At 53.1% G+C, this 13,519-nt stretch overlaps 2 protein-coding genes across 7 annotated transcripts in view; one reads left to right on the forward strand and one right to left on the reverse strand.

Moving 5' to 3' along the window:
• Positions 1–5,625, forward strand: part of KCNH3 (potassium voltage-gated channel subfamily H member 3) — a 17,807-nt gene extending 12,182 nt beyond the window's left edge. Inside the window, exons 11-15 of one of the 3 annotated variants that reach the window (XM_011368284.2) lie at positions 2,036–2,253; positions 3,007–3,338; positions 3,751–3,857; positions 4,522–4,598; positions 4,693–5,625. In XM_011368284.2, the coding sequence (XP_011366586.1) occupies positions 2,036–2,253; positions 3,007–3,338; positions 3,751–3,857; positions 4,522–4,598; positions 4,693–5,289 (1,331 nt within the window). In that variant the 3' untranslated portion in view covers positions 5,290–5,625. The remainder of the gene's footprint in view (positions 1–2,035; positions 2,254–3,006; positions 3,339–3,750; positions 3,858–4,521; positions 4,599–4,692) is intronic. The other 2 variants (XM_023535454.1, XM_023535455.1) reach the window with 2 other exon arrangements.
• A 54-nt stretch (positions 5,626–5,679) lies between these two features.
• MCRS1 (microspherule protein 1) overlaps positions 5,680–13,519 on the reverse strand; it is a 9,239-nt gene continuing 1,399 nt past the window's right edge. Inside the window, exons 1-14 of one of the 4 annotated variants that reach the window (XM_011368288.2) lie at positions 13,419–13,519; positions 12,767–12,905; positions 12,244–12,382; positions 11,481–11,639; positions 11,220–11,329; positions 10,229–10,337; positions 9,800–9,938; positions 7,666–7,741; positions 7,322–7,350; positions 7,111–7,203; positions 6,835–6,917; positions 6,579–6,666; positions 6,220–6,347; positions 5,680–6,103 (exon numbers count right to left, since the gene is read on the reverse strand). In XM_011368288.2, the coding sequence (XP_011366590.1) occupies positions 6,017–6,103; positions 6,220–6,347; positions 6,579–6,666; positions 6,835–6,917; positions 7,111–7,203; positions 7,322–7,350; positions 7,666–7,741; positions 9,800–9,938; positions 10,229–10,337; positions 11,220–11,329; positions 11,481–11,639; positions 12,244–12,382; positions 12,767–12,905; positions 13,419–13,428 (1,389 nt within the window). In that variant the 5' untranslated portion in view covers positions 13,429–13,519 and the 3' untranslated portion in view covers positions 5,680–6,016. Of the gene's footprint in view, positions 6,127–6,203; positions 6,348–6,578; positions 6,718–6,834; positions 6,918–7,110; positions 7,204–7,321; positions 7,351–7,665; positions 7,742–9,799; positions 9,939–10,228; positions 10,338–11,219; positions 11,330–11,480; positions 11,640–12,243; positions 12,383–12,766; positions 12,906–13,418 lie in introns of all 4 variants that reach the window. The other 3 variants (XM_011368287.2, XM_011368285.2, XM_023535456.1) reach the window with 3 other exon arrangements.

The raw sequence follows: 13,519 nt of genomic DNA on the forward strand, positions 1-13,519 counted from the left end.
TCACATATGGCTGGCAATCCTTGAGAAATTATGGAGAACTGGAGAGATTCAGAAAGGCATAAAGACAGATTTTAACAATTGCAGACTGGTCACTCCAAAGCAAGATTGTCAAGTAGATTATTAAACAGATGGTTTCAGCTCAGAGCCGAGGAAGCGGTGTGGCTGGGAGCTGGCATGGGTCCTGCAAGAACATCTCTTCACTGATGCCAGGCACCAGGTCTCAGAATAGCCACATTCAGTATTAAGATGGAGCCTCAAGAATAGCCACCACCACCTGCCCTGGGCCTTTGCCTCTGGAATATTCCCAGTATTGGGATTTATACCACCTTTGATCCATCCTGGCCTTGCTCATAAATTCTGGATGAACTGGTCCTCTGTTGACTCGGAGGCTCTGAGTGCCCTGAGAATGCTTGGTTCCCCATGACCTGGTTTTCCACTTCGCCTTCACCCTATTCCTCACCTGCTTCCTTAGTTTAACATCCAGGTGCCTCCTCCCTGCTCCTGACAGCTAAGGCTCACCATGCATCTAGCACTGTTGATTCTGGCCCCTCCTTCTGTGTAGGACTGACAACAAAGCATGTGCAAAATCAGTTGTCGGGGAGGAAGGAGACAAGACAAAGAGAAATGGGCAGGGCAATGGTTCTGGGACGACGACCTTAAAGGGCTTGATGAGCTGAGGTGGAGGCTCTGGCTGAGATGCCAGCCTGAAGGGTGGTCTCTAGTCCCCGAGACCAGTGGCACAGAACTCTGTCCTTGGTCCTGTTCTATTTCTTGTTTTTATCTCATTTTCTGGTTGAAGACAAGGAATACACACTTATCCTATTTCTACATGACACATACGAGGAGAGAGAGCTCATTCATCCGATGATCACAGTGAGATCTAAACAGCTCTCAGAAGGGACCAGAAAGATGGCCTGAAACCAAGAAAATAAGATTAAACAATGATGCTTTCCACTTTTAAGTTTGAGCAAAAGTCCATGAACATTTAGACTTCTGCTGGCAGCATGAGGCAGCCCAAGGCGGGGATAGCAGTGATCCATCTTCTTATTTAAGGATAAGGAAACACTTTCCAATATTGTCAATGGTCTGGCCATGGGTTGAGCTGGCTTGTGAGGGCAGTGAGTGCTCTGCCAAGCCCGATGGCATGCCATCCCTGTAGAGAAGAATCTGTAAGGGACTTTTGTCGGGTTGGGAGGGAAGGAAATGAACTTTGGTTGCTTATGTATGAGGCACTTTATCACCACTAATTCGTTTCATTCTCTCCATGTCCGAGATCAGAGACACCGTATTTCATTGATTCTAAGACACACGTTTTTTTCCTCACCATTTAACATCTCAGATCTGGCGGGATACAGACTCTAATTGATGCCGTTCTACAATCTCTGTCAGCCAGGTGGCAGCCTTAGCTGGGAAACTCTCTATTGACACCTGCTGGTAAAATCAAGAAAGTACCACAGCCTCAGTTTAATACAGGATCAGGGAGAAAAGCAATGTGGGCTTGATATTTTCAGTGTGCCACACAGGGCACTAACCTGTTAATTCCACATACTGCTCCTAGATAAGCTACACCTGAATCACCACACAGGCTGGAAAACCATTGGATTGTGGGTCTCCCATAGATATTCTGATTCTGTAGGTAAGGATGGGGCCTGGGAGTCTGATTGGTTTAACTTTCCCAGAGGATGTGGATTCCCAGGCATGCAGGGAGCCGCTAGAATTGGTGACTGCCCAACCGTCTCAGAGCTAAAAGCTGGATGTGTTTCTGCACAGCAGCTTTGATCCAAAATGTGCTTGAGTGCTTGGGTCACAGTGCTTTTCACCCCAAACCTGTCTTGAAGAGCCAGCAAGGCAGACAACAGGATCATTCAGGGCCTGGGCCCCTCTGCTTCTTTGTGTCTTGGCTTTCAGGCCCCACAGTGGGGGTCAGGCTGGAAAGGCCCTGCTCAGCCCATGAGGAAAGCTCAGCAGCCTTCACTCAACTTCCCTTTCTAGTGGCTGAAAGGCAGGCTCGCTGACCTCTGCTTCCTCTCCCCAGGGAAGGGTGATCTGATCGGCTGTGAGCTGCCCCGGCGTGAGCAGGTGGTCAAGGCCAATGCTGATGTGAAAGGGCTGACGTATTGTGTCCTGCAGTGTCTGCAGTTAGCTGGGCTGCATGAGAGCCTAGCACTGTACCCCGAGTTTGCCCCATGCTTCAGCCGGGGCCTCCGAGGGGAGCTCAGCTACAACCTGGGTGCTGGAGGAGCCCCTGCAGAGGTGAGGATACTGGGTACATGCATGATGGGGGCTGGGGTGTCAGGGAGCCTGGTAAGGTGGGCAAAGGCCAGGGTTTGTGGAGGTACTGTGTGAGCACATGGTCTGGGTGAATCCCCCCTGCACATGGTGGAGGGGTCCACACTCTCCCTGCCCCTTCATACTCACATTCTGTCCTTTAGAGCCCAGCCATGCTTGGCTAACCTTTCCAGCTCTCCCCGGCCTATCTGAGACAGCCTGGCCCTCCCAGAGAGGTCTTAGGGGAGGGCAGCTAAATCTACTAGTACCAGAAAAAGAGCCTGCAGGCCGAAGACGAGGCATGGCAACTGTGGGGAAGAGTGGGCAGGGCCATGAACAGCCTTCCAGGTCACTGCATCTCCCCAGCTTCTTCATGGTGAAACAAGTCTGTTCTGAGGGGCTTGGATTTTCCTGGCTTATGTCACCAATTCCAAACCAGTTTTTAGTATGTTCTCTTGGATAGTTGTTAGCCTGGGGGACCAAGCCACACTTGGTTAGAATTTTGAGGGGCAGCGAATGTCTCCAGGGCTTGGTGGCTTTATGGTGGCAGCAGAAAAGTAGCATTTCCCCCACCACACATACATACTGAGCCTCTTCCTCTGAAGGATGGGAGACACTGGGCATCCTTTTTAACAAAGATGGCTTCTCTCTTCTAGGGAGATGAGGCCAGGGTGGGAAAGGTGAGGGGGACACAGTAAGGGCTATCCATGTGGGTTCCCTGTCCCCTACTACCCCCAGGTGGACACCAGCTCCCTGAGCGGCGACAACACTCTCATGTCCACGCTGGAGGAGAAGGAGACAGACGGGGAGCAGGGCCCCGCAGCCTCACCAGCCCCAGCTGATGAGCCCTCCAGTCCCCTGCTGTCCCCAAGCTGTACTTCCTCTTCCTCGGCCGCCAAGCTGCTATCCCCACGTCGAACGGTGCCCCGGCCCCGGCTAGGGGGCAGAGGGCGGCCTGGCAGGGCAGGGGCTTCGCAGGCTGAGGCTGGCCCCTCTGCTCACCCTCGGAGTTTAGAGGGGCTGCGGCTGCCCCCTGTGCCATGGAATATGCCCCCGGATCTGAGCCCCAGGTGAGCAGGCCTGAGGCTACTACACTGTGGCAGAGATGGTGGTGATAGGGCTGGGGCTCCGGCCAGGCACACCCCTGCCCTAGATGCCCATCCTTCCATCCTAACCCCTCCTAGTCTCCTCCAGGAAAGCTTCCCTGACTTCTCCACCTCCCTGCTGCCCCCACCTCACCATTTCCTGCAGGGCTGTACACTGCTTAGATCTCTCTTGCTGTTTCATGTTTTGAGCTTGGAACCCCAGCAAAACTGCAAGCTCCAAGGGGAAGGGACCTCATGTAATCTTTCTCTTGGGGCCCCAAGCCCCCTTGCCCAGCTCCTGCAGCCTCTGTGTGAGAACACTGGGGCATCTTGTCCCAGGAAACCTGGCAGTGGCTACCCATCTGTTGATTTATTGTCCTGGCACCTGTGTCCACAGGGTAGTAGATGGCATTGAGGATGGCTGTGGCTCTGACCAGCCCAAGTTCTCTTTCCGTGTGGGGCAGTCTGGTCCGGAATGTAGCAGCAGCCCCTCCCCTGGACCAGGTACTGGGGCCTGGGTCTGGGGGGAGGTCGGCAGAGCAGTCCCTTTGTCCTGTGAACCTCTGAGAAACCGGCAGGATATAGACTTTTCCTGGAAGCCCTCTTGCCCTCATCTTACCTGCATAGTCTGGCCAGGGAGCTTTGTGAAGACTAGCGCCTTGGTGTTGGAAGGTAGCTGGGAAGGGGGTTTGGGTCTCTGCTGTCAGCTCTCTAGCAATGCTACCTTGGTTCTTGCCCCAGCTTCCAGTCTGTAAAATGGTTGTTGTATATGTTAAATAAGATTATGTTGCTAAGACCCTTAGCACAGTGTCTGGCTCAATGGGAAGATAAAGGGCTGTGGAAGCAGAGTTGAAAATGGCCCCCAGCGATGCCAGGGAGCCCCTGGAGTAGACCAGGTAATGAGCTCCCAGGAGTGTCCATGTCCCTAGAGGACAGAACAAGAGACAGGCATAGAAAGCAGCTTCCCAAGAGGGAAAGCATGGGGCAGTGTGCCTGAGGCCCTCTGGCAGTTTGAGAATTCAGCAACTTGAGCAAGGCTGGAAGTGGCCCTTCCTGACATCAGGTCCTGCCAGACCAACGTGGTCTGTGCTGTCTCGGGAACAGGCCTGGACCCTGCGCTACCTCCTCTTACTAGCCCTGGCTAGTAACCCCATCTTACTGTCCACAGAGAATGGCCTGCTCACTGCCCCTCTTGGGCCCAGCGAGGTGAGGAACACAGACACGCTGGACAAGCTTCAGCAGGCGGTGGGTGAGGGGCAAGGTAGAAGCAGGGAGGGGAGAGGGGCCCTGCTGTTGTGTAAGGTCCTGATTTTGACTTCACTCTCCTCCCTTCCCATAGGTGATGGAGTTGTCTGAGCAGGTGCTACAGATGCGAGAGGGACTGCAGTCTCTGCGCCAGGCTGTGCAGCTCATCTTGGCACCCCATGGGGAGGGCCTGTGCCCTCGGGTGTCAGGAGAGGGGCCATGCCCTGCCAGCACCCCTGGGTTACTGCAGCCTCTGTGTGTGGACACTGGGGCGTCCTCCTACTGCTTGCAGCCCTCAGCTGGCTCTGTCTTGAGTGGGACCTGGCCCCACCCTCGTCCGGGACCCCCTCCCTTCGTAGCACCCTGGCCCTGGGGGCCCCCAGCATCTCAGAGCTCCCCCTGGCCTCGAGCCACAGCTTTCTGGACCTCTGCCTCTGACTCAGAGCCACCAGGCTCAGGAGAACTCTGCCCTGAGCCCAGCATCCCTGGCTCACCACCTCCTGAGGAAGGAGCTAGGACCGGGCCCTCAGAGCCCATGAGCCAGACTGAGGCTACCAGCACTGGAGAACCCCCACCAGGGTCAGGGGGCTTGGCCTTGCCCTGGGAGCCCCATAGCCTGGAGATGGTGCTTATTGGCTGCCACGGCTCTGGCACAGTCCAGTGGACCCAGGAAGAAGGCACAGGGGTCTGACTGCCAGCCTCAGAACTCAGTGTTGCCAGACATGCAGCCCTTTGCCACTCTGCCCAACCTCGGGGAAGAGGAAAAGTGGCAGCCGCCCCCAGGGACACCAGGCTGCCCGCTGGCTCAGGGTAGCAAGCCCAAAAGCCAAAGCAGGACTGGCCCTGGGCTTTCATGGAGGGTGGGCTGGAGCCTCAGGGGCAGGCCCCAGGCTAGGAATCCTTAGGCCCCTACTTGTGGGCCCCCTCCTCAGCCTGATCCTCTGACCTTCTAGTCTCCCTCTGCAGGCTGGGTGGACAGAGGCATGAGGCAAGGAGGGGTTCTGCCATCTCCCTGCATGTAAACCCTGCCTCACCTGTCCCCACATTTTTTATATTAAAAAAAAATAATAATAAAAGAAACTACTTTGGAACGCAGTGCTTTTTATTTACAAAAGAAAATAAAAGTCTGAAGCTAATCAGCTGGAGACACAAAAAGTAGGGATCTGGGGAAAGAGAGGAAGGTGGTCTGCAGAGAGAACGGGAGGGGCTCTGGCTCTAAAGAAGCTGCATGGTCCCAGCCTCTAGGGGCTTCCTGAGGGCCAGCCCAGCCCCGCTACAGAAGCTCTGATCAATGGGCCATCAGTGGGTCTCCTGCTGCTCACTCTGGTTTTTCCAGGAGCTTGAGTCCCAGCTCCAGGAAGCTGGAATGGCAGAGGAAACTAAGGCCAGGGAGAGCCCATGGGTTCTGCTACCACTCCTCACTGTGGCATGATCTTGGCAGCCTCCGCCCGGATAAGGGCAATGAGGTCCTGGTTAATAAGGAAGACGAATCGCAGGCTGGCAATCTGTGGGTGGGACAGAAGAGTGGCTGAAGATAGAGATGGGACTGGGGATGAGGCCCACATACTGGCTCCCTACGCCCTGGGTCTCATTGTGGCCTCTCACCTCCCTCCCAGCTCACCTCCACCACGGAGTTGTTGCTGAGGCGCCATTTGGAGCCACAAAGCACGGGCCTTCCATCGATGTAGATGGGCCGCCGGCCCTCATTGGCAATGAAGAAATCACCATTGTTCTTCAGTTTGATGACACCTATGGGAAGAGAGAGGAAAAGGAGATAATGGGATGGGGGAAGGCCAGAAAAGAGCCCAAAGGCCTCATATACTCTCTCTGCTTCCTGGGGAAGGGCTAGAAGGTACCCTTGAAATGCAAGCTCATCAGCCCCAGCTGGTCCTTGAGAGTTCCCATGGAGACTAAGCCCCAGGGCTGGATGGGGCAGCAAAAGGCCAGGAGGAACAGCCTTTCATGCCTTCTTGTTGGTACCTTGCTTCCGGGAGATCTTCCAGGCTGGACCCTCTAGAGACAGGTCCACGTCAATCTGGTTATCCTTGGTTGCTCTGCCCAGGGTGATCTGGGGGAATGGAGTAGGTGAGGGCTGGAACCTAAGGACTAGGGGAAGAGTCTGCATAGGCCAGGGAAAGATGAGAAATCAGGCACCAGACATACAGCAGAGAGGACTGACAGACGAGGGAAACCTAGGAAGGGGAGGTGGGGTTGGGATGGGCTGGGCCTGCCTTACCTCTCGTGAGCGCATCAGGTACCGCACCATGCGACCCCGTAGCACTGCCAGCGTCTGGTTGTCAAAGTCCGGAGAGCTCATGCCTGGGGGAGGAGCAGTTCATGTGGGGAAGAGCCCACCCTTAGGGCTGCAGGGTAGAAGGGAGGGGGAGCCAGCGCAAGGTCTAATGAGGGAAAGGAGTCAGGACCAGGAAAGGAGGGTGCACCCAGCCAGGCAACCACAAAGGCTCAGGGTGGGGGTTGAAGCATGCCCCTCATGGTCCTCTGGCCTCCTCACCTGTGATGCTATCTACTAGCACCTGCCACTTATGCAGTTCCTGTTCCAGCTGCCGAATCTCTCGCTTCTGGCGCCGGTCAGCCACTGTCAGCTCTGGGGTGAAGTGGGGTGGTAAGGAGGGACACTCTAAGGTCACCAGCACCTTGTACTGGTCCTCTCTGTTCCAGCAAGAGCTTCTACCCCCTCACTGACCTCACCAAGGCACACTCACCATGTTCCAGGACCTCATCTCGCATATCCCTGGGGGCAAGAAGAGACAAGATGGCTGAGGTTCTGCTTCTAGCTCACTTGCTATCACCATCAGGTGTTCCTCTGCTTACTAGGGTCTCCTCTTGCCTCCTTCCCAGGAGTGGGAATGTATGTGGGGGGTAAGGTACCCTGGGGGCAGGGGGAGCTCAGGAGGGAGACTAGGTGCCATTAGCTACCACTGGAACTTGAGGCTGAGACTAGGCTGGGCTCTGTTCCCTGCAGCAGGAGATGTAAGGCTAGGTGGCCCAGCAGCTCTGCCCCTAGGAGACACTCAGCTCTGCACTCTGCCTATGGCCCGTCACTCACTTGAGCTTACTGTCATCAATCAGGTCCTCTGCATCGGAGAAATTCAGCACTTGGTCCCCCTTGGGTAGCGGCTGCACTGAACAAAGGATGGAGGGAGGGTCAGCACCCATGTTCCTACTCAACCTCAAGTTACTGAGCAGACCACTTAATTAAGGGGACAAACTGTAAAGAATGAGCCCACGGCATCAGTTTTGTGCTGAAGTGAACAAAAGTTAATCCAATACAAGTAATGGAGGTAGTTCTAGAAAGGACAATCAAGATTGCCCTTTCATGTGGGCTTTTTGGTGTGCAAAGGGTTCTCACTCACACAGCTCTGAAGTAGGAAAGGCACTGCCATTAGCTCTATTTTACAGATGAGGAAACAGACACAGGAGGGAGGATCCAACTCTGTGACTCTAGTTTATGACAGAGCTCTGTCTTCCAGATTCTAAACCTAAAGAGCAAAAACTTCGCATGCTCCTGAACATTTTCTGCTGCACTCAGTGAAGGGCTGAGAGGCACATGCCAGTCTGCTTCTATGTAGAAAGGATGTGTCAAAGGTAGCTGCTCTGCCTTATGCCACTGTTTTTCAAACTGTGGGTCATAATGTGTTAATGGGTCATGAAATTAGTTTCATTTTTCCAAAAAATGCGATAAAAATAAGATAATTAAGAGTCCATCAGCTATGTTCAGGATACATATTGTTTCATGTTTTTTTTGGGGTCAAAATGTAAAAGAGATTGGGGCCTTCAAAAATCTGACAACTTCTGCCTTAAGACCAGCTATTCCCAGGACTGCAGTGTCTGCTCAGTAGCAGCTCCCACGAGTTAGTGGTCATGAAATTGTCAGTTGAGGAGTCTGACAACACCTGAAGTGCCAAATGTTCCTTCCACCACTGCCCCCACCTCCTTAGGTCAGACTATGTGTGAAAGAGGGTTTACGGCAGTCACTCCCACTAAGCCCCTCCTCTACCACAGTTGCCTGAAATTCCACCAGTCTAATAGTCAACTGACTTGAAAGCTAGGCAGTGTACACCCCCTGTCCCTAGGGACTCCTTCTTATCTCTAAATAGTAAAGGAGAAATCAAATACTCACATAAGATGACTCTTGAAGAGAAAAATTAAACTTTTAAGTTAACGAGTTTACACAAAATAATTCTCAAAATAGTGATGAAGGAGCTAGCTATAGCAGCAAAAATAAACTTTATCCAGTGTCTGTTCTCACTGTGGGATTTCATCAATATCTGAGCATGAGGAAGCAGTAGATATGGAAGCTGCAGGAATAAGCTGAACTGTGTGCTGGGCACTAAATTCAGAGATCCTCAGGAAAAAAAGATGGAGCTCCTCCAATTAAAATTTCCTAAAATCCTCTTGCAGGAGTATCTTTTAATAACCAGAGCTGGAGGACCAAGTTAATAAGATAAAGAGCATGGCTGAAGCTTGCTTTTCAGAACAGTGTGAACAATGATGTAGAAGGCAACGGGCAAAAATAATGTTTAGGAAGTAAGAGCAGTACTATGTAAATATGACCCTGAATCCCAAATCTACCTTGAAGTCTCTTCCAGTTTAATCAGACTGCTTTCCTGATCTGTCACTAAGAGAGTGAGAGTTTTGTTGATGAGGGAGATGAAGCAGGGAGAATTCTGGCTTGGTTGGGAAAGGAGAAAGAGAATGGACTGGGTGTGAAGTCCCAGTGGGAAGTTCTGAATGGCCTGAAGGCAGCCTGACAGCATGAACTGTTGGTGGGAGAAGTGGCAGTGAGAGGAAGGTGGAGATAAAGAAGGGCAGAAAAACTTAGAGAAAGTCTCTTTGGTGGGAAACAGGGAAGGGTAAACAGTGCAGAGGCTGTTCACATTTTGCTCGTTTGCAAGTTATTCATGAAGACTGTATTAATAAATTACTTATGTAATGATAAAATAGGTCAGAAAATCTAAAAACAAAAACAAAACAAAAACAACAGAAGTGATAGAAAACTGCCAGGATTTCTATCATTTCAGCTACTTTCCCTCCCTCTAGAAAGAAGAGGTTTTTGCTCCAAAGACAGGTGAACAAGACACTGGGGGCCACTGAGGGAGTTGTTACAGAGCATTTGAGGGCAGCTGTGCCCAGATCACATCATATTCACACACCCACACCCAGCTTCTGAAGCCAGTTACCTGTCTGGTCCTCCAGCAGGTAATACTGCTTCATGAGCTGCCAGTGGGCCTGAAGAGCCTTGGCAGTACGTGCCAGGTAAAAGGCATCGGGGTGTCTATGCAGCAGGTCTTGGAAGGTCTCCAAGGTGGGCTGGCTGGTCTGGAGGGCAAGAAGCATGTTCTAAGAGCCTGGGTTTTCTCACTCCTGCCTCTGCCTTACCACCCCATCCCCTGCCTGTCCCCACCAGGAGCTGAAGGAAGGGACAGCTATGACTGCCCAGAGAGCCAGGCTTGGCCCTTCCTGAGGATCCTGTCACAAGGGCCCTTGCAGATGTGTGTGTATCTGCACAGGCATGTTTTCAGGTGGTAGGGACTCCCCACAGCAGTTTTCCAGGTAGTCCAGCTCTCACCCTGCCCAGTTCCCTCAATCTTATCAGCCCTTGACCTTACCGATCCCACTTTGCTCAGCAGCTGTTCCTCAGCCTTGCTAAATAGGGCCTTGCTCTGGATGGCAGCAATGGCCTCTGGGTGCAGCTGCCTCATGGCCTGGCAGGCCAACCTGGGCAAGGAAGAGACACGTCAGGGCAGAGCTGAAGGGAGGTTCTCAAGAAATCTGGGGTTCCTAATTCCCCTAAAGTCTACAGGTCTTTGAGATGCAAGACAAGAGGCCAGGCCCTCAACAGGAAGAGCCCGAGGCTTAGCATGGTACCTGTGGCCTCATGGGTTTGTCAAAAGCAAGAACAGGCAACTCAGGAAACTGAAGTTCCTGTGTTCAACCCTGTGAAGAGACTCAAAGGCAGTCCTCTAGATGCTAGTCCTGAGGGAAGTCCTGTGACTCCCTCCCCAAGTGTGTGGCCAAAGCTGCCACCCATTAGCCACTCCCTAGCATCCCCTTTTTCCCAAGCTAAGCCCTGCCCAGTTTCTGGTGTATCAGGGCCATGGCCACAGCTTAAGCAGCTGTGGAGTGGAAGACAGGCGTTAAACTTCCAACCAAATTTGGAAGATATTAAATAAAGTGACTGAGAAGAAAAAGTGTATGGTGCATGTGCACACGGGTTTATTTGGAACTCAAGCTGTTGAAGCTAGAAGTAATTACGGGAAGTCAGTGAGGAAAGGTTCAGAAGTGATCGGCCCAAAACCACAATATACTCAGTGGCGGAATCAGGGCTCCTGGCATGCATTTAGGTTTTTTTCCCCCTATGCTTCCTCGGCATCCAGATCCCCTCGCTTCTGGCATCAAGCCAGGACTGGCAGGGTTGACAGCAGGAAGCAACTTCCCTCTGAAGCCCTGCAGGTCTTGGTATCATCATAGAGGATGCAAGGTACCAGGAGTCCTGCCTCTGAGGCCCCCTCCTTGGGCCCTTATACAATTCTCTGTTCCAGGAGCCAAATTCTGGTATTCCCCAGTACTTCCCCCACAGCTGGAGCCAGCTTCACTCACTTGGAGATGACAGGATCGTAGAGCAGGGCGTACCAGCGCTCCTGGACTTCCCGAAGGGTGAAGCGGCAGCTGAATTTCACACCCAGGTGGACAGATGTCAGGTCGTTGGTCTGCAGTGCCCCAGGGAAATTTGCTTCAGCCTCAGAGCTGGAAAGAACCCATCCCTTGCCACCCAGAGGACACTGAGGGGCTAGTTGGGGGGCTGGGAACTAGAGGCTGGGGGAAGGAGGGAGACACAAAAACTATAGTGGGAAGCACTACCTGCAACACAGCATTGATGAGCAGGAGGTCATCTGCAGGCTTCCAGCGGCCCAGGTCCTTGGTCACCTGAAGTGGCTGTTTGCTCTTCTTTACACGTTTGGTGAGTCCAGGGGCTGGGGCTGGGCTGGGTGGCACAGGAGTGCTGGGGGCCTTGGATACCTGGGCAGAAGACCAGAACGCAGTGAGCTCAAAGCCAGCATCAGGGCAGCTGGGGCTTTGGGCCTAGAGATTTATGTACTGAGTGGCAGCCCCATCCCACCCAACAATAAGTAGCACAGGCAGGGAGCTCAGCTTTCTAACACCCGCCCACCTAAAGCACTTCTACATAGTCCTTGACCATATAGGGTCTTCTCTTTGCTGGTGGCACCCCCAACCCCAGAGTGGAGGGTGGGTGGAGAGGATACCAGGAAAACACTCTTGCTGGTACAGTGTCTGGGGCTAGAGCAATGCCACCTGGGGGTTATTTTTACACCCGGCAATGCTGGGAACAGGCTGTCTGCTCCCAGAATAGATGCACACTCTATGCCTCCCACACAGAATGTGATACAGGATGCACTGACAGGGTGGGGGTGCAGCAAGAAAAGAGGAGTAGAGAGAGATGGGCTCCCAGGAGAGAAGCATCTGAGGTTGAGGCTGGGGCAGTCTGGTCCTCTCATAAGCCTCCTCTGCAAGACTCTTGCCAGCTGGCAAAGGTTGTAGGGAAACACAGAATCTGGCACTGGACCCCATCCTCCCCCACCCCTTCCATCTCCCAATCTCTCACCTTCTTCTTCTCACTGGAGGAAGGTTCACTCCCAGAACAGCGCCCTGGTTCCACCCCGCTGGCCCCCTTTGCTCGGGTAGAGGACTTAGCCAAGCTGCTCTCTACCAGTTCATCATCAAACTTCTTCCTCTTGATGAACCTGTGTAGAGTCCTACTCAGTGAGCAAACCTTGCCCCCTCCCCAGCACCCACTCACACATATCTGGCATCCAGAACAGAGCAGGTTCCCAGCAGGGTGCTAACTGCTCTGGCTCTGTAGATGGGGCATGGAAATATTATGCCCCATCCCTCTAAGATAACATGATATTTAACCACAAAGACTTCAAGTTAAAGACCTAAGATCTCCCTCCTTTGCTCTCAGTCAAGGATTTAGTAAGGACAGAAAATGAACAAGGCTCTGCCAACCCTTAGGCCCCGCCAACCCTTAGGCCCCTAAGGGTCTCAAGTAGTCATTCTCAACAGGGGTGAAGGCATGCAGCACCTAATGCCCCTGCCCAGTCCCTGGCCATCCAAACCCTTATTACCTGGAAGAGCTTCTCCGTTTAGGAATGGTACCCAAGGCCTGTGAGGAGGCCCGCTTCTGCCCTGCCAGCGACTCCTCATCTTCTGAGCGGCTGGCAGTGCCTGATGCCATCAGGGATGAATCTAGCAACCCTTGAGAATCTAGGAAAAAAGAAGTGGTAAACTCGGGCCTCCTAATTGCCTAGCAGAGCCCTGAGCTTCTGCTCATGGGTCCCATTCTCAGCAGCCCCCTTACTCTGGCAGCCTTCCCGGCCCCTCCCTTTCTTCCTTGACACTTGAAGTTTTAAAGTGGGAGTTCCGTGGCCATCCAGATTCCATCTGGGCTCAGACCTGGCCCAGACCTTCTATGCTGGGCAGTTCTCCAGGTGCCACCTGTCATGTGCAGCACATGGTGCTCAGGTCAGACTGGTGATGCTGACACACCGGGCTCTGGGCATAACTGCTCCCTCTGCCATCAAAATGCAGCCATGCCAAAGAGCAGCAGCTCAACAGCAAGTCAGTCAATTGTGGCCTCTGCCGAGAGGTACATGGGTAGTGCTGGCCCAGGGGGAGGTGGCAATGCCCAGCCAAAGACACATGTGCCAGGTGTGGGGTAGAATCAGCAGATGCTTGGTGCCCAAATGTTTGGGGAGCTGGCCCGGCCTCATATACTACCTTTGTCCATCCTCTTACAGTCCCAAAGCCACTGGCTCCAAACCACAGGGCTAGGAGGAAGGGTCCCACAGGCTCATCCAAGGATTCTGACCAGATGAGCT

This window comes from Pteropus vampyrus, unplaced genomic scaffold, assembly GCF_000151845.1.
Source record: "Pteropus vampyrus isolate Shadow unplaced genomic scaffold, Pvam_2.0 Scaffold140, whole genome shotgun sequence".
Classification (NCBI taxonomy): Eukaryota; Metazoa; Chordata; class Mammalia; order Chiroptera; family Pteropodidae; genus Pteropus; species Pteropus vampyrus.